Source organism: Microtus ochrogaster, linkage group LG8 (assembly GCF_000317375.1).
Source record: "Microtus ochrogaster isolate Prairie Vole_2 linkage group LG8, MicOch1.0, whole genome shotgun sequence".
Lineage (NCBI taxonomy): Eukaryota > Metazoa > Chordata > Mammalia > Rodentia > Cricetidae > Microtus > Microtus ochrogaster.
In genome coordinates this window covers 14,751,575-14,774,081 of record NC_022033.1, presented here as the reverse complement: position 1 = coordinate 14,774,081, position 22,507 = coordinate 14,751,575, and the positions used below count along the sequence as shown (strand labels likewise).

Genomic DNA, 22,507 nt, shown 5'->3' with positions numbered 1-22,507 from the left:
AATGCACATGCGCCCACGGTGGCCCACAGCTGTCTGAACCCCAGTTCCAGAGGATCTGATGCCCTGTCCTGACTTCCTCTGGCACCAGGCACACACATGATGCACATACTTACATGTAGGCAAAACACCCATATACATAAAAATGGATAACCCTTTAAAATAATAAAAATAGCTGCAAAAGACTCTGGTTAAAGGAGCCAAGAGTTGAGGAGCACCTGCTCAAACTGCCCCTCTGGAAAGATGTCACTTCTGGAGGAAAGGTCCTGGCTTTTCCGGCCCAGTGTCCATGTGGGGCCTCTTACCCACCCCAGCCAGCAGCCCCAAGACCACATCCACCATGTGCTCCAAGATGCCAGTCACCAGCTGCTTTATTAAACACCAGATTTTTAGCCTTAGAAGGAAGGTTTCCGATCCATACCCACAATTGGCAAGGCCCCGGGGCCCTGGCCAGAACACCTGATCAGAGGACAGACCCGGCCGCTCCGAGGTCTGGAAGGAATGAAGGTAAGAGTGTCACAGTTGTGAAGGCTCCATCCACAGGCTGAGGCGCAGAGAAGTGGCCTTGCCATCTTCAGGGGACCTGCCCTGCTGGCCAAGTCAGAGAGGTAGAAAGATCAGACCACGTATAACACAGAAGGCATCGGGGGAAAGCACAGAGAATGCCTTCCTACCATAGATAGCAAGACAGGGGCTACAGGCAAGGGAATGTGTGGCTTGCCAAGGCCATGTGCAGAAATGAAGGGATTCGTGGAAATAGGACTGGGCCAACTCCTCGTTAGGGTCACACCTCAGGCTGCCATGATGGTTGGGAAACTGCTCAGGAAACAGCCTCCCTGACGAGAGGCTGGCTGACAACTGCACCCAGAAGCCAGGCAGGCTCACTAGTTCTCAGTGCTGTGCCCTGCTCCCCAAAGGACCTCCCAGAGGTAGGTGTACCTTCAGCCTCTGGTGGCCATTGGTATTCTCGGTACAGTCGCTCCAGAAGCTCCTTCTTCTCTTCCTCGGGGAGGAAGCTTGACTTGGCTGCATTGATGTTCTAGAAGGGAAAACAGTTGAAGAGCCAGGAAGAGAGTGGTCTCGTGAACCAGGGCGAGGGGTTTGTTTTAGGGTCACAGGGCAGCATGAGTTGTAGCAGAGACCACAGACCCCCATACTCAGTGTGGGTATGAGGAGGTTAGATGTGGGCAGAGGCCCTTGCAAAGGATTCACTCAGGACAGCAAAACCCAAGACCAAGGTCTCAGCCTAGGAGCAGCCTAAATGGCACAAAATTTTCCACAGCCAGGCACACCTTTCTGAGAGGGATCAACCCAAGCAAAGGCTAAGCCACCTGATCCCTCAGCTGGGATGCCAGTGTCAAGGCATCTCTGTGGGAGGCCTTTGGTGCTAGACTCGCTTGGCATGTCAGGGAAACCCACTGTGGGTCTCCAGAGGTTCCAGGCAGTCCTCACACAGACACCTGGACCAAGTGTCGGGGCCACAGCTCACATCCACTCACCAGTCGCTTGAAGTCTTCCTCAGTGAAGCCCATGTCCCGTTTGGTCATCTGGTAGTCAGTGTCCAGGGTGGACTTAAAGATGAGAGGGTCGTCTGTGTTGAGTGAATAGTTGGCCTGGTCTTTCTTGAAGCTGGCGGAGGGGCCAGCAGGGAGAAAAGAGCCTCTTTACTCCAAGGACCATGGCTGCCCATCTCCCCGGTTCGATCTTCACCCAGCCTTAGACAACATGAATGGTTGCATTCTGGAGCTGAGGTGAGAACCAGGGAGGAGGGCAGTTTGCAGAGCCAGGAAAGCAATAGCCCCTCAAGCGTTCGTGCCCGCTAACCTTCCCCTTCTCAGCACTGGAATGTGGCTGGCACCCTGCCTGCCTCTCCTAGTCAGGCCTCAGTTCCTCGCATATGGCTCCTCAACACACCACATAAACTTCCTGGCACAACCCTGTCCACTATCTTGTTGAGCTTGATTGGTTTCTGCTGGCTCCAACTTTGTTTGCTTGGATAGTAGTATTCAACACCTTTGTTGTTTTGATTTTTGTTTGTTTTTTAAGATTTATTTATTATGTACACCGTGTTCTGCCTGCATGTATGCCTGCATGACAGAAGAGGGCACCAGATCTCATTATAGATGGTTGTGAGCCTGGGAATTGAACTTAGGGTCACTGTTAAGAGCAGCCATTGCTCTCAACCTCTGAGCCACCTCTTCAGCCCAGTATTCCACACTTCTAAAATTTGTATTTATGCTGTGGATGTGCATGCCATGGTGTGTGTTTGGAGGTCAAAGGGCAATTTGTGACGGTCGGTTTCTGCTTCTGCCGTATAAGTTATTGGGTTGTCGTGCTTGGTGGCAAGCACCTTACACACTGAGCCATCTTAGCCCCAGAATTGGACACTTGACTCTTCTCAAAACACCATTCTTAGATTTCTCTGACACCATACTTTTTAAAGAAATATTTTAATTTTTTTGTTTTAGTTTCCTGTGTGTGTGTGTGTGTGTGTGTGTACCCATGTTTGTGGGTGTGCAGAGCTAGAAGAAGATGTTGGCCATCTTTCTCATTCTCTATGTTATTCCTCTAGGTCAGGGCCTCTCACTGAACCCGAAGCCCCAACAATCCTCCTGTCTCCACCCCCTCCCTAGTATTGGGTCACGGGTGTGCATGGCCATGCCTGGCTTTTTATGTGGTTGCTGGCATCTGAACCCTGGTCCTCATGCCTGCACAGCAAGCACCCATAACCACTGACACCACGCTTTTGATTTCCCTTCTGTCTGTTTCTCCTGCCCCTTAATGTCACTGTTGTGGGTTCTCTCCTTAGTCCTTGCTCCACCATCACCAAGAGTCTTTGTTCTTCAGCCTTTGTATTTGCATAGATGAGTTAAACCTCCCTCTAGCCAGCGTGCTAATAGACCCGTGTGCCTCCAAGAGCTGCCATTTGGTGTGCCAGAGGCACCAGTGCTGGCCTGTCCATTGTCAGCCCAGGTTCTGCCATCTGTATCCTGCCATAGGAGAAGATGGCTTTGTCCTCACACGAGCCCTGATAAGGACCTGATCACAGGACAGGAAGACCTTGTTCTTGGTTGCTGATGGGAGCCCTGTAGTATGGGAGAGATGCTCCAGGGAAAGCTTCAGGCTGGCATTCAGGGGAGCACTCAACAGCATCAAGAGCAGCAAACACCCAGCCGGGTGAGACTCATCTGCCCACAGCCCAGAAGACAGAGTTGGTGACAATGCAGAAGCTTCCTTTGGGAGGGGGCATTCTGCTGTGGCTGATACATTATGGGACCTCAGCTCTAGTAGTCAGTAGGTGGGGACCACAGTCAGGTTTGCATGTGAGCTTCGCAGTCCTCATTTGTTGGACAAGGACAGCAGTACCTGCTTCCCACCCAGCCAAAGGGACTTCATTCCTAAGAACCAGGATGACCAGGTGTCCACTCCTACGTTCCCTCCCCTTCCTTTCCAGAAGAACCAAATGGGTCTTGGGAACCAGATCTCACCGAACAACTGCGTGCTCCGTTTTGGGGTCCCAGGCGCCTGTGAGATAGCTGGACCAGGGGCAGACCTGCAAGGGGCAGGGGTGTGGCTGGCACAGTGGGCCCCAGGCCATACCCCGATGGGCCGAGCCACCTGCCGTGACACCATTCTTGCCAGCTTTGCCAGGACCTCCACCACTGGCCATTCCCACCTCTGTCTAAAAGGCATGGGGTAGCCAGAGATAGCTCCCAGCCTCACACCCTCACCTCAAAGTGCATGTTTTCTTGCAGTAGCCTTTTGTAGAGGGCCTCGTCCTCCAGTGTGTGGTAGCCATGTCCCACCCTGTTGGTCTTGAGAGTGTCCACAGCCTATGGAAAAGCACAGAGGAGGTGAGTCCAGGAGCAGGATTGGAGTCAGGAAGAGGAGGCCAGGGTTCCTGATCCCTTACCTCTCGCACAATCTCCGCAGAGCCAACCTCCCCAGCATGGACGGTGCGGTGAATGCCACTCTTCACGGCCCCCTAGAAGGGGAAGAGACAGTTCGGGGGTAGCTCTGAGAGGTCCCTAGAAGGTCCCCAGAGGTCCCTGTCTTTGCCACACTTGGGTCTAAATTTTGGCAGGTGTGACTGTCCTCAGAGTAAGGCAAGGCTACTTCAATAAGTACACAGGAGGGTGTGGCCTGGTTTCCAAGTGTCGTAAATAAAGTGGTAGCTATCCTTTATTCTGCAGCTCCTGCACCGATACTGTCTGAAGGGTTTAAACACATTGTCTAATATTCTAAAGCAAACTAACATGATTTTAGGGTAGTTCAAGTTAATATGACCAAGGCCTAACAAGAAGTGTAGAACTAAGAAATGGGGCCCAGAAAGAAGCAGTTCTGTCCAAGACCACACAGCAAATCACAGGCAGATGCAGACTCAGACACAGCTTTCCCATCACCATGCAGGGTTTATACCCTGCTCAGTGTCCCTCACCCCAACCAACGCACACTTGGGGACTCGGGAGGCCCCAGGCTCACCACCATCCAAGCTCCCCCAGGAACATCTCCCCTTCTCAGGCCCACCTCATAGGCTTGCACGTGGCCTGGGAAGAGGCTACTTCCTTCGATGGTCTCATCACCAGCCAGGTCAATGGCCACCACAGCCTTCTGATGGTACTTCTTACACAGTTCCAACACCTCAAGGGACCAGTCTGGGAGAGAGGTTCAACGGAGCGTCATCAGACAGTATGGGAGCAGGGCTGCCCGGCCGCCCTCCTGGATGTTCTAAGCCCTCATCTGTCCAGAGAAGACATAAGATCCAGTGTCTTGTCTTCAGATCCTGACTGCTGTGTCTTCCCCCACCCAAGCCTCTTTCCCAGAGGAAGACTACCGCCACTGCGCAAGGTGAGGGTGTGCTGAGACAAAGGCGGGGCTCAGTAAGGGACAAACAGGTCCAACACCAGGGCAGACTTTCCCTCGCTCAGAAAGTGGGAACATAGAGTCTAATATTTAGCCCATGCTATACCTCAGGAATGAATTCATTGCTAATGAGTCGTGCAGTTTACATTAAGAGCCCCATAGAGTTACGATGTGGGCCTACAAGATGGCTCAGTGGGTAAAAGCCTTAAGCCCGATGACCTGACTTCGATCCCCAGACGGCATTGAGGGTTGAGAAGAGGCATACAGGCCGTCCGTGTGCTATTGTAGTGAGCCCCCTAACCTCACATCAGCCCTTGGCTTTGTTCCAGCTAATCCTTAGGGTAGGAGCACAAAGTGAGTGTGACCATCCCCGAACGAGGTGTGAACACTCAAGAGGGGTGGTGTGATTTGCCCAAGGTCACAGAATGGGCACTGCAGGTTCAAGCTTGAGCCCCAAAGATTTGGCCAATGCTGGCAACAGAAGAGGAATCCCAGATACCTCAGAAGTCAGACCTATGCAAGAGGCTCTGGACCGGGCCAAACCAGAGTCTTGTGGTCATAGATGTTTCCCTATTGTTTAGTTTCCTTTGGCTATGAGCTTCCTGTTGGTCACGCGGCTGTCAAGACCTAGATTTCCTGTTCACGAGAATCACTAGAGCTGCCAAGAGTTCACTGGACACACAGGGTACGGGATTCTGGGATAGAGCCACGCGGCAAGCAGGGTACAATGGTACTCACTGGGTTGGTGGCGCATACAGCACAGTATGGACCGGACTTTGACCCCGAATGCTTGCTCTCCCTCCTGCAGGCCCTGGTTCACAAGATCCACAACCTCATCAGGGGTGAGGTCCCCTCTGTGTGGGGAGAGCAGGAGAGAGGGACTTCAGGCCATGGTAGCCATGGTAGCCATGGAACTGGAGCAGGGAGGAGCAGCCTTGCCCCTGACCTATGTCTTTCAGGGAGACATGTGGACGTGATTTCAAGCCCCTATGCAGTGGCCTACTTCCTCAAAGCTGTCTGGGCACTGCTGGATTCCAGTGTGGGGGTGTCAGACAGCCCTCCCTATTTCTAGATGGAGAGGGGGCTAAATTTGAACCTGTCGGGCTGCCACTGTCTACAGGCATCAGAATCATGGCTCAGAGGGAGGGGGCAAGGGAGCTTCAAGATATTTCCAGATGAAGAGGTCCAGACCAGAAGACAGGAATGGGCCAGGCTCATTCATTGGGCAGAGCCTCTCGATGTCAGAGTCGTGGGCAGCTAGCCAAGCATTTTGCTTAGGGCAGAGATGTAACCACAGGCAGAGGGATAGGGATCATGCCTCTTCTGGTTGAGTTGAGTCCACAGGCCAGGGCAAGGCCAGGGCAAGGCCAGGGCTCCCAGCACTCTGCCCTCTTCTCAGGGCTGAGCAATGAATGCAGCCCCCTCCAGCCCCCAGCCACTCACTCAGCCTGGTTCCAGGGGATCGGGTCCACTTTGGAGTTGGCCAGCAGGTGTGGGCTGTAGCGCACTTCCACGTACACCACGCCTTCCTTTGCCTTCATCTCCACAAACTCATAGGCGATCCTTTTGATGGCCTCCCTGCAGCCCCTGAGAAGGGAGGAACACAGGCTGGCAACAAGCTTCTTCAACTCCTTGGGAGCTCCCGTAGCAAATGAGGTGCCTGTAGCCCTCTTCAGATCCTGCAGAGAAGACCCAAGCCACCTGGCAAGTCCTGGCATCTGTGCTTCTGAACTAAACTCATTCTGACCCCTTGCCCTTGTCTGACGGAACTGCTTCTAATGGGCATGTCTTCACGTTTGCCCTGACGCCATGCCATTCCATGTGGCAGCGGGAGTGATTAAAAACGGAAACCCGGAGGGCCAGTGAGATGGCTCAGCGGGAAAAGGCGCTTGCTGTCAAGCCTGAAGACCGGGGTTTGACTGTCAGGATCCACAGGGTGGAAGGAGGACACAGGTTCCTGCAAATTGTCCTCTGATCCCTGCCCCAGTCTAAAAAGAAAAGTAAACAAGGGCTTAGGGGTGTGGCTCAATGGCGGGGCACATATCTAGCAGCCTCTTAACCCCATAATTTTTTTTATAAAGGAAACCAAAGCATGCTGTTCCTCTCTTCTGAGCCTCTATGGCTTCCAGTTGTGTAGAAAGCTCTGCCTTGATGCCAGCCCAATGGCACGCTCACCAGCTTTGCTAGCATCTTGTGATTCACATTCTTCCTCTGGCCAAGGACCATCAAGCTTGTCCCTCCCACCTCAGGACTCTGCCTGCCTCCACCTAATGCCAGCTTAAGGCCCTGCCCAGACCACCTTCTCTCTGGGGATCCTTTCTCCATGTCCTGATCACTGACATTAGATATCACATGCTTTTTCTGAAGTGTTATTTCCCATGTCCCCTTGACTCCCATGAGGCAAGGATTCTCTATGTTGTCATAACAATGACACTTCATCCAAGGAAAGGGCCTAGGGTACAATAGCCAAATTTTTGCTAAATGTGAGGGTAAGGCTGGCAGGGAGAGAAGGGGCACAGATGGTGAACCCAGAGGGACTCTGTTTTTTTTTTTTTTTTTTTTGGCAGGGTTTCCCTGTATAGCTTTGGTGCCTGTCCTGGCCCTTGCTTTGTAGACCAGGCTGGCCTCGAACTCACAGAGATCCGCCCATCTCTGCCTCCCAAGCACTAGGATTAAAGGTGTGCGCCACCATTGCCCAGCTCAGAGGGACTCTGGAGTGGGCAAACGATCTTCAGGCATGGTACAGTCTGTGTGATCCTGGGCTAGTTAGCTGTCCTCTCTGACACCTCTGTCAAAGGGTTATTGTGAGGCCAAATGACTAAAACGTCAGAAACCTTACCTAGGCCAGGACTTTGGTTGGGGCAGACAAATGCTACAAAGAAGTGATCAGCTGGATGCTGGAAGTGTTTTAGTTGCTGCTGCTGAGTGTAAGCTACAGGAGCGAGGCACAAAGTGACCTGTGAGGGCCTCCGTGAACACTGATCAAACGCTAATGGACTGTCCTAGGTAGGACTTCCTCCAGAGCAGGGACAATGAGCAAGGGAAGGCATGCAAGCGCCCCCATCGCCTTTAGGTGAGAAGAAAGGGCCCAGCTCTGGGGAAATGGGGCACTCCCAGGAGGAGGTTCAGTGGATGCAGGAAGCTCTGGGTCTCAGCTTTGCCGTAGGGAGGGGCTTGCTCGCTGCCTTTCCCAGAGCTGTGTTCCAGTCCTTCTCCGGGTGGGTACTGAACCCTCCTCATACTGGACACAGACCCTCAGTACACAGTGAACAGGAACAGGAGCTCAGATCCCTGCCTTTTGGTCACCTGCTGACAGGAGAGCCAGGTAAAGGGAAAACGCACATGGTCTGCCAGACAGGAACACTGTTGATAGAGATAAAGCCAGGAGGTGATGCAGTACGCCACAACATGGCCAGTGAGGCCTCACTGAAAAGGGACACCACAGATGTGCGCAGAAGGCAAACCGTGGGCTTTTAGAGAACGGGGGTGGGGGACCCGGTGAGGACCTGAGGCTGGGGCATGTTAGTCCCCAAGGGTAGGGGAGGAGTCAGCACCTATGGAAAGCAAGAGTTCAACCTTGTAGGACCCCTGCACCTGGCATGTGGGTTTCAGTGTCAGCTCTGAGCGACACAGAAAGAAGCCGGTAAATTCGGGTCAGAAGCCTGGCTTAGATTTTCAGAGTCTGAGTCCTTTCTCTGACTCTCTCTAATGGCAGCTCCTGGGCCTTCTCAGAGACTAGTAGTGGTCCTCGTTCAACCAGTGATTCAAGACATCGAAGACAGACCCAACTGCACCTCCATTTCCCGCTCCAGCACCTGGCCTGCCCACACCCTCCAAAGCTCTAGACTGGAGCATGGGGGACCTGATTCAGACCTACCCCCCCATGTCTTTTCTTGACCTAGGCCGAGGGCTCTTCCTCTGAGTTCTGTGATGGCGGCATGGGTCTGGGGACATTAGCTGTGCAAGGGCAGTGAGTTCTGAACAAGACATCCCATAGCCTAACCAGCACAGGGCTTGAACAGAGCCTCTTCTGCCTCTGGGTGAGTTAAGAGATTAGGACTCCAAAGGTATAGGAGAAATTGGCTCAGGGGCACACTACGGTCAGAAGCAAGGCTGGCGGTTCAGAGCGCTTTCTACAGCAGCTCAGTCTACAGGGACAGGTGCCGTCGTGGGACACAAGGATTGGGAGCAACTCACGCGATAGCAGGCATGTAGTAATCAAACTTGGCCAGGAAGCCAGGGAGTGAAATAGGCTTGTCCATGCCGATGATGTCGCGCAGTCCCTCCACTGTATCTGCCGGGAGGGTAATGCCTCTCTTCCTGAAAATAAAACTGAGGGTGAGGGGCTGCAGCCAGGGCTCAGGGGGTGAGAGCACTGGCTGCTCTTGCAGAAGACCTGGTTTGATCCCAAGACCCACACGGAAGCTCACAACCATCTCTAACTCCAGTTCAAGCAGATCCGATGCCTTCTTCCTCCTTGTAGGCATCAGGCATGCATGTATTACACATACATTCTTGCAGGCAAAACACTTGGACACATAAAATGAATTTTTAAAACTACATTTAAAAAAAAAAGCTGCACGGTGGTGGCACATGCTTTTAATCCCAGCACTCTGGAGGCAGAGGCAGGTGGATCTCTGTGAGTCCAAGGTCAGCCTGGTCTATAAGAGCTAGTTCCGGGACAGGCTCCAAAGCTATAGAGAAACCCTGTCTCGAAAAACCAACCAACCAACCTAACAAACAAATGAATGAAAACAAAACATGAGATGCCAAGGCAAGATCCAGCCAGGCCTCCCAGGGCAGCAAGGAACAGACTGGTAACTCCAGTAAGAAACAAGGGGGTCCTTCCATCTAGCTTCTCCCCTGGGGCAGATGAGGAAACTGAGCTCCAAGGCCTAGAGAACAGCATAGAGGCCTTCCAAGACTTGTATCCAGAAGTCACGACAAATCATACTGCTCATCCAAGTACTCAGCAGCCCTGGCCCTGCCTGGCTTCTAAGATTAAATGCATTCAGGGTGGCAGACCCAGAGACGAGTCAATATATATCAAGGGACTAACAGGTTGGCTGTTGCCGGGGTGAGTATTATAGCAAGCCCATGACTTCCTCATCAGGTCCAGGGGTAGGAAGAGATGTTTGAGCACATGCCCAGACAGAAGCTTTTAGACTGTGCGGTATCATAATCCCAGGACAGGAGCTGGTATCAGGACCTCTCGCTCTGCCCTCCTGGCTGGCTTCTCATAGCAACCTGCCCCACCTAGCATAGGTCTGCTGTGCTGGCTACTCAGCTCAAGACTCTGTCCCATTCCTGCCTTCTTCCTACATCGGGAGCTTTGCCTCCGCGTGGACTGCAGGAAGCGGGTGTGAACTTGGTGTGCCTTCCTGCTTCTGCTGTCTCCACCCACTGTGACTCAGCTCCCGTTTGCAATATCCCTCTAGGTCTTGGTTTCTCCTATTTTATACCACTATTGTTATTATTGGTGTGTGTGCATGCATGTTTGCATGCATGTGTGTGTGTGTGTGTGTCTGTGTGTACACGTGTTTAAAAAAGAGAATATTAAGGGGCTCAGACTTTAGCTTTACAGCATGCAGAAGCCCTAGGGTTCATTCCCAGCACAGCTGTAAGATAAAAAAAGTCCCCATAGTTTCCCAGTAGGTAACACCAAGGTCTCCCCGCTCTAGCCTGTGTGTCATGAATCCCCACCAGTCCCAGGTCTCCATAATTTACCTTGGGGATATGGTCCCTGCCCCTGTTGTGCTCTTGGCCCATAGGCAGGTTCTCAGTACTCACTGGTCCCTCCAGATTAAGCTTCTTGCTGCTGGCCAGCCTAAGTCACCTTCCTAAGGCCGTGTACAGCCATGGTGATCCTGGAGAGCCTTCAGAGGGACACACTGCTAACTATGTTCAAAGTCAGTGGTCAGACTACAGCCCTAAAGCCCAGAGGATGGTGAGGCCATGGTAGGCACCTGGAGACAGATTGCAGATGACAAGAGAAGCGACAGTGGTGGCTCAGATCCGTGCAATGATGGCACTAGAGGAAGGCTAGACCTTCATATGCTCCATAGAGAGCCCGCAGGGTGGTGAAGGGGCCTGGCTAGACCTTCATATGCTCCATAGAGAGCCCGCAGGGTGGTGAAGGGGCCTGGCTAGACCTTCATATGCTCCAAAGAGAGCCCGCAGGGTGGTGAGAGGGACTGAGAAGGAGGTAAGAGGCATTATGAAGGGCACAATCCAGGAGCTGAAGGAAGAAGAGATGATTGCCAACAGTCACCCAGACACCCCAACAGAAAAGGGGTCACTGGAAGCGAGGCCTCTTCCCTGTTGCCTGAAGACTTCAGGGCATCCCCCTCCCGCCCCGAGCTCACTGAGGCCAGAAAAATCACACCAGGCCCCAATGTTCACATCTTGCTCTTTCACTCAAGGATACTCGTGCCTTCTTGGCCCGGCTAATGAGCCTTTTGGACCATTTAATAATCCCTGATTAGAACCCATCTTAGTGTTCCACCCAGACGACCTCAGCAGGGCCCTGTGGCAATAGCTACCAGCTCCAGATGATCAAAGGTCACACACAGATAAGGCCAGAGGCGTCCCCTCGACACTAGAGCCATAGATGCTGACAGTGACATCTTTACTGTGGCATCCAGATAGACACTGTTTTTCAGGTCTTACTTTATAGAGCTCCCTGGTTGCATTCCTGATGGGAGAAAATACTCTACCATACCTCTGGTCTGAAACCGCCTTTGGCTTCCTCCCACCTGTAAGGTAGGGTGAGCTACACAACTGCCTTCCAAGCGGTGGGAGGGAGTCGCTAAGGCAGTCACTCAGTGTGGGGCAGCTGATGTTGTGTGCTTATGACGGCTGAACAGCAGCCACATCCCAGGGCAAGAAGAGGCTGCTGGAAGCACAGCGCGGAGGAAAAGCCTGCCCAGTAGAACCCTCCCAGGGAACTGGGAGCCATGCTCTGGAGTTGGGAGACAAATTCCCCAGTGGCACCTGGACACCTGGGGAGGCTAGACACTGGAGATAGTGGAGGGAAGCTGACTCCTCCCAGGATGCACAGAGTGCCCCGCAGCAAAGGAGTGAAGGATGCTAGGAGCAGGCTCGCTTTTCCCGTCAGCTAGAAGGTAGGATGCTTGCCTACCACCTCCAACCAATGGAGGCTGGAGTGGAAAGAACCCAGGACAACACCATCTTCCACCAAGGGCTGGCTTGACTCCCACAAGGGGTGAACAGAGTCCTGGGAATCTCCAGGGCCCCCCAAGAAGAGCTGTACATGTCGTTGGATGTTGGAGAGGACTGTGGTTGTCCGTGGACTTACTTGGCATAGTATAAGATGGTTTCTAGCTTGATGGATCCATCCAGGTGGACGTGCAGCTCTACCTGCAAGGGGCAGAGAAGGAACATGAGACATCACAGAGACTGAGGGCCACTTCTGAAGCTGCCTTTTCCTGGACACTTAGTCAATACACCTCTTAAACTCTTTACATGAGTGCTCTTGTCTAAGCTTACCTGTTTGTGTTTTGTGTGTGTGTGTGTGTGGGGGGGTCTTGTGCTTGTGCTATGCAGTTCACAGCTCAGGAAATTAATGTTAAATGCCTTGTCCAAAGTCACGTAGTGAGCAAGCAATGGAAGCAGGGACCCCAACCCTTGCCTTAGCCACACTGGGGAGCAGCAGAGTCAGTGTTATAACCCCAATCCAATTCCCAAACTGTGATCTGAATGAGCCAGCCCCCACCACACCAGAGCTGCTGCCCTCAGCCACCTTTTAAGTTTACCAGGAATAGCCGACTGCAGACACCTCAAAAATCGGGCTCTGGGGCTCAGGAAGACAGCTCGATTTATAAAGTACCACTGCACAAGCATAGGGCTTGAGTTCAGTCAGCACTCACACGAAAAGTGTGGTGCTGCAACTTACAGTTCCAGAGCAGGGGAGATGGAGATGGGGGGGGGTCCCTGGGCTTCCCTAGCCAGTTTAGCCTAATCGGTAAACCCCAGGCTCCCTTGTGAGAACCTGTCTCGAAAAATAAGGAGGGTGGCACTTTAGGAATGACACCCGATATGGACTTCTGGTTTTCACATGTCGGCACATATGCATATACTCACCTATGCCTGTATGCACGCGTACACACACACACACACACACACACACACACACACACACACACACTGAAGTATGACTCCACTGGAGGGTACAGCTCTGTGGGAAAGTGCACACTTGCAAGTGCAGGGCGAAGTAAATGCAAATATACAAACACCAGACTCCGTGCTACACACCGGTACCAGTCCAGCCTACCTTAGCAGGCAACATATCTGATAACTAAGTCTTTCTGATCCTCTAGAAAAGTCTTGGTGATCATCCCTTATTTGTCCAGTCCCATGTGTGACACCTTGCACATAAAGCCAAGGCTACCAGCAGAGGCTTTGGAAAGAGTCTATTTGTCTAGATTCCCAGTTCTACCATTGGATGACTGATCTCAGATATTTGGTCTCTTTGGGCCTAAGCTTCAACTGAACAGTGTGGGATACTATAGTCTACAGCAACTATGGCAAAGACTTTAGACAGTGTCTGTGGAGAGGTGTGGCCCAAAGGAAGCAGCCACTGTCCCCGGGAGATGCTGTTTTCCATGACTGCTAAGAGGTACAACAGGTGCCAGGAGCCAGTGACCTAAGGGACTTTGTCATCTGCCTTATCCAGGTCATGGAGTCAATTTCTTGGACCAGGTGAGACCCAGAAGTGGTATTTTCCAAGGTGTGGCCATATCTGGAAATTGGTGGCCTAGATAAGGATGTTGGCAGGCCTGCCATGGAAGAGGAACATCTGGGAACTGCTGGCCCAAGGGTCAGCCCCAGAAACTCTTACAGAGCCCGTTTCCAGCAGAAGAAACCAGGCCCATGGCAGCAGCCAGCAGAGGGGACAAAGCCTGTAGTCAGTAGGTCCTTAGAGTGTCCAGCACTCTTAAGGCCACCCAGCTGGGAAAAGATAGAGCAGCTCACCCCCAGCTTGGGATCGCGCTGGCTGTTGGCTTTCCCAGTTTCTTTGAGGCCAAGAAAGGCCATCACAGACAAGAGTTTGAGGCTGGGGTCTAGAACCAGGCCCTAGCTTAAGCCAGCAGTTAGTGCAGGGGAGGCAGAGCCTGGGGAATAGAGGCCAAAGATAGTAGGAGACACTGGAGGACATATAGAGGCCAGCCCACCAGGCTAAATAAGGGGGAGCAGTGACCTCCCTGGGTGGGAACACTGGGTCAACCACGGACCCCCAGAGTTGCCTGTATCTCAAGCCCTAGAACCAGAAACTAGGACCTAAGATGGTAACATGTAATCATCCAAAATCTTAGGTGGTAACACATGAAATCACCCATAATCTTAGACGGTAACATACGGAATCATCTACAATCTTAGATGGTAACATACAGGATCATCCACAGTCTTGGGTAACACGGAATCATCCACAGTCTTGGGGAAGCTTATCTTGAACTCTCTGGATAGGTTCTGAATGTACTTTCCTGTCCTAGAGACAGAGGCAGAAGACCTCTAGGACAGTGTGACCACAGAGGCAGAGATTGGATCCATGAGGCTGTAAGTCTGGAATGCCTGACACTACCAGAGGCTGGAAAAGCAAAGGGCTGACCCCTGAGCTTTCAGTGTGAGCATCACCCTACAGGCCTTCAGAACTGTAGAGTGTGGGCTGGGGGAAGAGGGGGGGTTTAACTGCCTTTATTTTGTCTTTTCAGTGCTGGGGATGGAGCCCAGGGTGTTTTGTGGCTTTAAAGCCACTTAGAATGTGGTCACTTGTTACAGCTGCCACAGGAATCTCATATAGCCAGGCCCTGTCAGAGGTCAAGGCAAGGAGGACACAATGATGCCCCGAATCCAGATAGGGAAAGGCAAGAGTAAAAGGGAGTGAGAAAGTAGAGAAGGTTTAGGTTATTCTCCTATGAACCTTACTTCTGAATGGCTGACACATAGCCCAGGAGGGGCAGAGGGTAGCTGTGGATCACAGCAGCTCATTTCTTTTGAGGCGGGAGTGAGTTGGCCCCATGTAGACACTGATGGATGATGGAGTAAAGGAGGTCACTGAGAAAGGGGGGAGGAGTGGTCGGAGGCAAAACAAAGCCTGGACTATGAGAAGGGGAATCCAACCGTGGGTCAGGGCAGGGTGTCTGTGCTCTGTCTCCATCAGTGGGTGCCAGAGGTCTGCAAGGGCACTGGGGGAAAGCAGTTACACGTCAACAGAGACACCTCCACAGTGTCTCTGCTGCAGTATAACAGCGACAATCGTCAGGATGTGACTGCCCCACCTGCCAGCCCCCAGGAGACCATCAGGAGCAGAAAGGCTCCAGGAAGCTCCAGGCAGATAGCCAACGAGGCAGCTCTAGAAGCATCCACGCCATCTTGAGCTGGTCTGTCCTGTCCCACTTACCAGAACAAGAGCCCTTCCGAGGTTAGAGCCCCAGGCTATGATCACACACACACACACACACACACACACACACACACACACACACACCCTGCAGAGCCACAAGGTAAACAAAATCAGACACCAAGGGATACAATAGAGTGTGTTCAGAGGGCCAACCTGAAGGAGGAGCCCTGCAGGGCAGAGTAGGCCAGAGAGAAGGGAGGATCAAGGAAGAGTTAGTGTGTGGCAGAATTGGGAAACCTGCTGGGAATCGCTCACGGAGATGGGTTTTCAACAGAAATATTTTCAATAGACGGGGGAGAGGGGGCAGCTCTTAAAAGTGTGGCTTTCTGGGTGGAGAGCAGGCTGGGAGTAAACCTCAGCAGAAGATTGCTAATGTGTGTGTCCAGATGGAGCCAGCTAATGTGCAGGGCGTACCACACTGTACCCGCAGTAGGTCCCTGGCAAGCAGGAGTCCAACACACAACAGTCCCCTATGGTGGGTCTCAAAGAACCCGGCAGGGATGAGGGCCCCTCTGAGGCCAGCTGTCCACCCTGCTCCACAGAAGCTGCCACATGGAACAGGTTGGTAGGGAGCAGAGGCATAGACCATCTCCACAGACAGCTCACAATGTAGACAGGTGACCCATTGAACATTCCAGAAAGCTGCCATTGAGAAGCCAATCTACCAGCACAGATGACCATGGAGGTACAAGTTTAGAGACTGAGCTCGGACCATGTTCAGGAAAAGGGCAGTTAGGGTGTCTATTGAGTCTATGTGAGTGTCTATTGTATGTGCCACAACCTTGAAGGCAAGGACTGCACACCCATTTTACATGGGAGGAAACTGAGGCACAGAGAAGTATGTAAAGCAGTGGTTCTCAACTGGTGGATCACGACCCCTCTGGAGGTTGAAGGACCCCTTCACAGGGGTTGCATATCAGATATTTACATTATGATCCATAACAGTAGCAACATTACGGTTACAAAGTAGCAATAGAAATAATGTTATGTTGGGGGTCACCACAGCATGAGGAACTGTAGTAAAGGGTGGCAGCGTCAGGAAGGTCGAGAAGGTGCTCTAAAGACTCAGGGATCAGTCAGTGAACCCAAGTCTGCCCTTGAGCTCCTAACTGCTGTCCTGCCAGCCTCACGGCAGACAGGACCACCTCTGAGACAGTACGGAGGCTCTCAGAGGTCCTGCTGTCCTTAGACTCTAGGCAAGGTCCGCATTTATGTGAACCTAGCAGCTGTACACAAAGAGGTTTGTGACATGAAGCTCAGAGAAGTCAGAGCAGACCAACAGGAGAGCAAAGTCGGGGCCCAAGTCCTCCTGCCCTTAAGTCCAGGTCTTGTTCGAGGCCACAACACCAGCCCAACCCTGGTGCCCAGTCTCTATCCAGCCTCCTGACCTCTCTGGAGAGTTTTATATCTCTCTCTGTGGTCACTCAATAAGACTGGCTTGCAGTTGGCCATTATCTGTGAGAATTGCAGGAAGACCTCCTAGGGCTGCTGGGGACAGGAAGCAGTTTAGTAACTAACAGATAATTATTGTGTGCCAGGAACTGAGGAAGCACCAAGAGATGTCTGGACCTCATTGGTAAGGTCCAGAGAGGTGAGTTCAGGTCACAAGATATGCTGGAGATAGTGGACAGAATTAGGACAAGTATCTAAATCTTGGCCTTCTTGGTCAGATGCTTTCATATCTGCTTCAGGCCTGTAGAGGGTGGGCAGGGCTGGCCCCAGTAGGACAATGTGTCCCCAGGCCTCCACATGCCTAAACACACAACACTATTCTTCTCTCTCTCTTCTTTTTTCTTTTTGTTTTGAGACAGTCTCTCTCTACATAGCCCTGGCTATCCTTGGAACTTAACTCTGTAGACCAGGCTGGCCTCAAACTCACAGAGATCCACCTGTTTCTGCCCTCTACACTCTGGGATTAAAGGTGTCCGCCACCACACCTGCCCCCACTCTGTTCTCATTCCACTTTTGCTTCCCCAAGAACAGGTACCCGTCTGTGGCACTCTAGTGTGTCTTCGGTACCAACTACAGCACCTGGCACAGCAAAATGTGCTCTGGGTCTGTCGAGTCTTAATGTCAGCAATGGCAGATTCGGTAGAGAATCCAGGAGGGCAGAGCAGCCAGGCTCTTGTCTTGAGCACCACGGCCAGAACCCAGAGGAGCCACAGGTACCCACTGCCAGCCCGCACAAGTCCCTCCTTCCTGCCTCATCCTGGCAAGGGCTTGGGTGGAGCAGGGGTCAGCACCTCATGTCCCACCACCTCTTGACTGACTATTAGGATGAAACCAACCAACAAGGTAGGCTTGGGCCAATGAACTGCCTCAGCCCCGCCTCCTTCAGGAAGCCCCTCCAAATTCAGCTCAGTCCTTTCCGGGCTCCGGTAGCTCCAAGGTATAGACTGGAAGGAGCCAAGCAGCCCTTTGGTATTTCCTGTAGCCCTGGGGCCTGATGGGGCTCCCCAGTGTTATTCATGAGCCACCCCAGAATTTCTCAGCCAGCAAGGAGCATCTCCACTTGGCAGAGATCTTATGACTCAAAAGTCTAGGAAACAGTCCAGTTTATTCCCACTTTAAAGGTGATAAGACTGAGGCTCAGAAAAGAACTTGCCTTAGGTCACAACAGTATTACAAACAAATGAACACCACAGCCAGGAAGTTGCATGAGCCGGAAGCCAGAAGCTTTTATCCAAACAAGGCAAGGTGTTAGGCAGAGGAAGGGAAAATGTGACCAGGATGACCACCAGGTGACACAGGTCCCTACAGATGGGAGCTATCAGTGTGGCATGCCCACACTAACCAGGTCACACTTGGTGTCCGTGAGATGGGTACAGGTATAATTCCCATTTCACAGGAAAACTAAAGCACAGGGAAGTTACTTAACCCCAGTAATTAAGGGGGAGAGTGGAACTCAGCGTGGGCCTGGCTCTGGCCCCCATACTGCTATCTAGCCCTGCAACCACTCTGAGGCACAGCTCACCCATACCCCTGGCCCCATGATAAATATAGCATTCAACCTCATTTTGGGGTCCCCTTGTTCAAGGTTATCCCACAGTGCTGCCTCCACCAACCCCAGGGGTATGGCTATAGGACTCTCTCAGGACACCTAGGCAGGTGGACAGTCCTCTCTCAGTACCCAAGAGGGTACGGCCATAGGACTCTCTCAGGACACCCAGACAGGTGGACGGTCCTCTTTCAGTCTGCAGGATAGTCTCCCGGGATTTGGAATCAGGAGTCAGGCTGGTCTCCTGCCTCCCTGTGTGACCACAGACCCCTTCCTCTTTCTGCTCTGTCAAACAAAGGCTTCCATGAAACCAAATCTCCCTCTGTCCCCTCCCCAACAACTGTCACATGAATCTAAACGGGTGAGACAGTCTCTTCCCATGGGTAGTTTCATTTTAACAGGTGGCTCTGGTAACGGAAAGACACCAAGAACCCAAGTCAGTACACCTGCTCAAAGCAAGAAATGAGGGTGACCCGGAATCCAGGAAGTGTCCACTGCAACCTCCGGAAGGAAGCACACACTTTAGAACCAGGCACTTTAGCAGAAACCATGGCATGTAGATTTTCCCCAGCACCCCATAACAGCCGTTTCTCTGTCCCAGCTATTGAAGACAGCTGAGTTTCGGGCCTGCTTACCTGAGGGCTTGATGCTGCCAGACTGAGAGGCAGGGGTTCTACCCTGGTCTGTCTGAAGGCCAAGGCCAAGACACTGCCGCCAAGTCCCTGCTTTTAACATCACTGCACTCCCCCTTTTTATCTCACAAAAGAAAAACTGCTAATTAGAAAAGCCTTCAATAGCACCTACTTCGGTTAGGCCAGTCTGACTTGCAGCCCAGCTATGCTGCTTTTTGGTGGTGCTACTTTGGCAAGTTCCTTTGCCTCTCTGAGTCAGTTTCCTCCTATGTAAATGAAGATAACAGGACCTATCGCGGGAGGCTGCTCTGAACGAAACGTGACTTAATTCATACAAAGCAGCTAGAACCGCTCTCGGTACAGACAAACATCCAAGTGTCAGAGAGCAAAGGTGCCCTAGGATCATGCCACACATGGCTGGCTTTCAAACAGCCTTCCCAACCTGGGCCAGTTCCCTCGAAGTCTAAGATGTGAGATGCACAGATAGTGCAGCTTTGAGCACACTTCTTCTCCTCTCTAGTACCTCAGACGACTCCACTTGCAAATGGGATGCTGACAGCTGCCTGTTCAGTCATTCAGGATTCTGTGAACGAAGCCGCTAAAGGTTCCCAGTACTCACGACTCCATCACAGCCAGAGGCACGAGGTCAGCGCGGAACTTTAACACATAGCAATAACTGGAGCCACAGAATTTTCTAGTCCTGCTTCCATGATAAGGATCACTGGTGTACACACACACACACACACACACACACACACACACACACACACACTCACTCATCCACCTTCTTCAGTGCCCAGCAATTTTAAGAAGCAAGCACTCAGTCAAAGCAGGTAGCAGGTGCCTAGGTTCTTGCTCCTCTGGGTAGGCTGGTGGACCAGCAGTGTTACATCGTATCTCAACCCCACCCCAAACTCCTCAGTCTCAGCCTGCAGTTAAAGTCAGATTACTTGTAAATCTGGAAGGGAAAGCTGAGGATATGGCTCAGGAAGAAAAAAGCTTGCACACAAGTGTGTGGCTCTGAGTTCAAATCCACAGAGCCCACGCAAACGCCAGCATGGTAACTCACATCTACAACCCATTACTCCTCTTATGCAATGTGAGGCAGAGACAGGAGAATGCCCAGAAACTCCTGGGGCAGCTAGCCTGGTGATCCAGAGAGGAACAAGCCGGAAGGCGAAAACTGACACCTAAGGTTATTCTCTGACCTCCACACGCAGGCCTCCACGCACACTTACATATATACAAAACAAAAACTCTGGTAGGTATCACCACCCACCTGGAAGTTGCCCAAGCTCCTAGATCCCAGCTGGTGGTAGGCATAAGAAACCAAAGACCCCAGCAAAGGCCCAGGTGAGATGTCATCTCTTCCCCAAGGCATTTGCAGAGCTCACCCGGGGAGACAGGTGCAAGGAATTTCTGGCTTTTATGTTGTTTTCTCATCCAAAACAAGGTCTTGCTATATAGTTCAGGCCTGGAACTAAAAAAATCCTCCTGCCTCAGCCTTACCAAATGCTAGGAATTACAGGTGTGTACCATGGTGCCTGGCGTAGGAGATGGGATTTTGAAGCCAGCCCTCAGTGTGGGCTCTTCTCCCAGCTTGGCTACATCCTAGTTAGTCTCTCTGCACCCGTTTCTGCATCTGCACATGGGGATGCTTCTGGCTACCTCACAAGGTCATTGCCAAGATGGACTGGCTGTGTGCAGTTATGTGTGAAGGCTGGGCCCTCAGTAAGCTTCAACTGGTAAAACTCAGTCACACAGGCCACCCAGATGCTGATCCCAGTGACCCCTTCCCACTTCTGTCGGCCACAGCTATGTTCCTCCCTCCCCACGGCATGAGACGTAGCAGCCAAGATGCTACCTTTCCGCTCAAGCATTGCCTCCTACCACCCAGACACCGGTGCGCGTAGACCTAGTAATGAGGTCCTTTTCCCCAGGTGTGGAGTCTGAGGCCGAGGAGGAAATGACCTGCCACCATGAACCAGGTGACAATACCAGGGATCATAGTATACTGGCACTCCCCACAGCGCTGTTACAAAAGGGTAAGGTGCTATCGATCTGTCACCTGTCATTCATCTTCAGCTTCCATCGCTCCCATCAGGAGAGGTGGTTCCCCTGACCAAGGGTGGAGAGAATTCAGACCATCAAAAGAAAAAAAAAAGCCTTCAATGGCAAGAGGCGCTAACCATGGTGAGGGGCACCAGACAAGATGTGCAGGAGGCATGGGTTGGACAAGAAGGCGTGCCCTGCCCTTCTAGCCTCTAGCTTCTGACAGCAGGGTCAGAGTGAGTTCCCTATGGGAGGAGCAGGCCCACCTGCTCTTCCCCCTCCCCCTCCAGGCACACATATGTTACACAACATACATACCGGATTCTTGCTAATGCCTTTGCGACATCTGCCATCACCATTCAACATCTGTTTCTTTGGAGGGGTAAATCTGAGCCTGGCTGACTACTGGGTCTAGGGCCTCCTTGGACAGAATCCCTGAGGGCTGCAAGCTGGCCTTAGGGATCTGGACTCTCCCTGACTTTCATTGTTTCCAAGAACCTACAACTGCAGGCAGAAAGACAAGGGGTACTCCATCAGGGGTCAAGGGCCATGACCTGACTCCAAACAAACCTATTGTGGCCAAAGGCCCAGGGTGTATAGGAATTCCTCCCTAGTGCTTTATTGCCTTATTCCCCTTTCTGGCTTGGATCACAACTTTTTCCCACGGGCGCACCCACAAACTCACCCACTAACCTAAGTTATCTGGTGCCCCCAAAGCAATCATAACACTGAAGATAAAGCCATTCACCGAAGACTTAACAGCTAGAGACCCTGGGCCCCGTTCTACTAAGGTTCAGACATCAGGTCCCTGCCCAGGCTCGCACAGCTGCGCAGCCCCACCCACTAAGTGCCCATTTGACAGACAGCGAGGCTGAGACCCGGAATGGACAGGGCATGGACAGCAGCCGAACCCGAAGGCCAGCCAGAGGCACCTCCAGGTTCTGGACGCTCCCTGCCACATCGTCTTTCGTCCGACATTCCAGAAGCAAGCCACGGCCTGGGTCGAGGGGAGATGCCAGCGGGAGTCCTCCTATGCTTCTAAGGGTGAAGTCTCCCAGGGCTGGGCCCGGCTAAGCCCTGGGACAGCCCGGGGGCACAACCCGGGCGACGGAGCCCCTCCGCGCTCACTTTAGGTTTGTTGAAAGCGGGCGTCTGGGCCATGGTGCCGAGTGTGCAGCCCGGTGCCGAAGCTCTTCCCGCCGCCGAAGCTCTCCGGATCCGCGCTGGCTCGGTGGCAGGGTCGCTTTCCGAGGGCTCTCAGAGAACACAGACCGCCACGCTCTTTTTTACCGGGCTGCCCCGGCTGGTCCCTCCCATTCTCCGCCCACACCGGAGACTCCGCCTTCCGGGGCTCGGGTCCCGCCCTTGGCCCGCCTGCATCCCTGGCGCCCATTTCCCGGAGTTCTGGACCCCAGACCTTCCCGGGGGCTACACCCTAGAAAACTCCCAGGTGAGCCCCCAGAAGGCGTGATCCCAGTGTCCCCGCCAAGCCCTGACCCCTTTCCAGCCCCTTCTTCACCGAGGCTTCCACTGTTGCCTGGG

At 52.6% G+C, this 22,507-nt stretch overlaps 1 protein-coding gene across 3 annotated transcripts; it reads right to left on the bottom strand.

Moving 5' to 3' along the window:
- Window positions 1-350: 350 nt before the first annotated feature.
- Ada (adenosine deaminase) lies at window positions 351-22,211 on the bottom strand. 3 transcript variants are annotated; one of them, XM_005362951.2, is made up of 12 exons: window positions 22,094-22,211; window positions 12,179-12,240; window positions 9,058-9,180; window positions 6,304-6,447; window positions 5,599-5,714; window positions 4,525-4,652; window positions 3,911-3,982; window positions 3,729-3,830; window positions 3,486-3,550; window positions 1,497-1,626; window positions 937-1,036; window positions 351-588 (listed from the first exon to the last, which is right to left on the bottom strand). In XM_005362951.2, the coding sequence occupies exons 1-12, from the start codon at window positions 22,124-22,126 to the stop codon at window positions 572-574; spliced, it is 1,092 nt and encodes a 363-aa protein (XP_005363008.1). In that variant the 5' UTR covers window positions 22,127-22,211; the 3' UTR covers window positions 351-571. The 3 variants fall into 3 exon arrangements, with proteins under 3 accessions (XP_005363008.1, XP_005363009.1, XP_026642999.1); XM_005362952.2 differs by having other exon boundaries at window positions 351-585; XM_026787198.1 differs by lacking the exons at window positions 351-588; window positions 937-1,036 and having other exon boundaries at window positions 1,539-1,743.
- Between the last annotated feature and the right edge of the window lie 296 nt (window positions 22,212-22,507).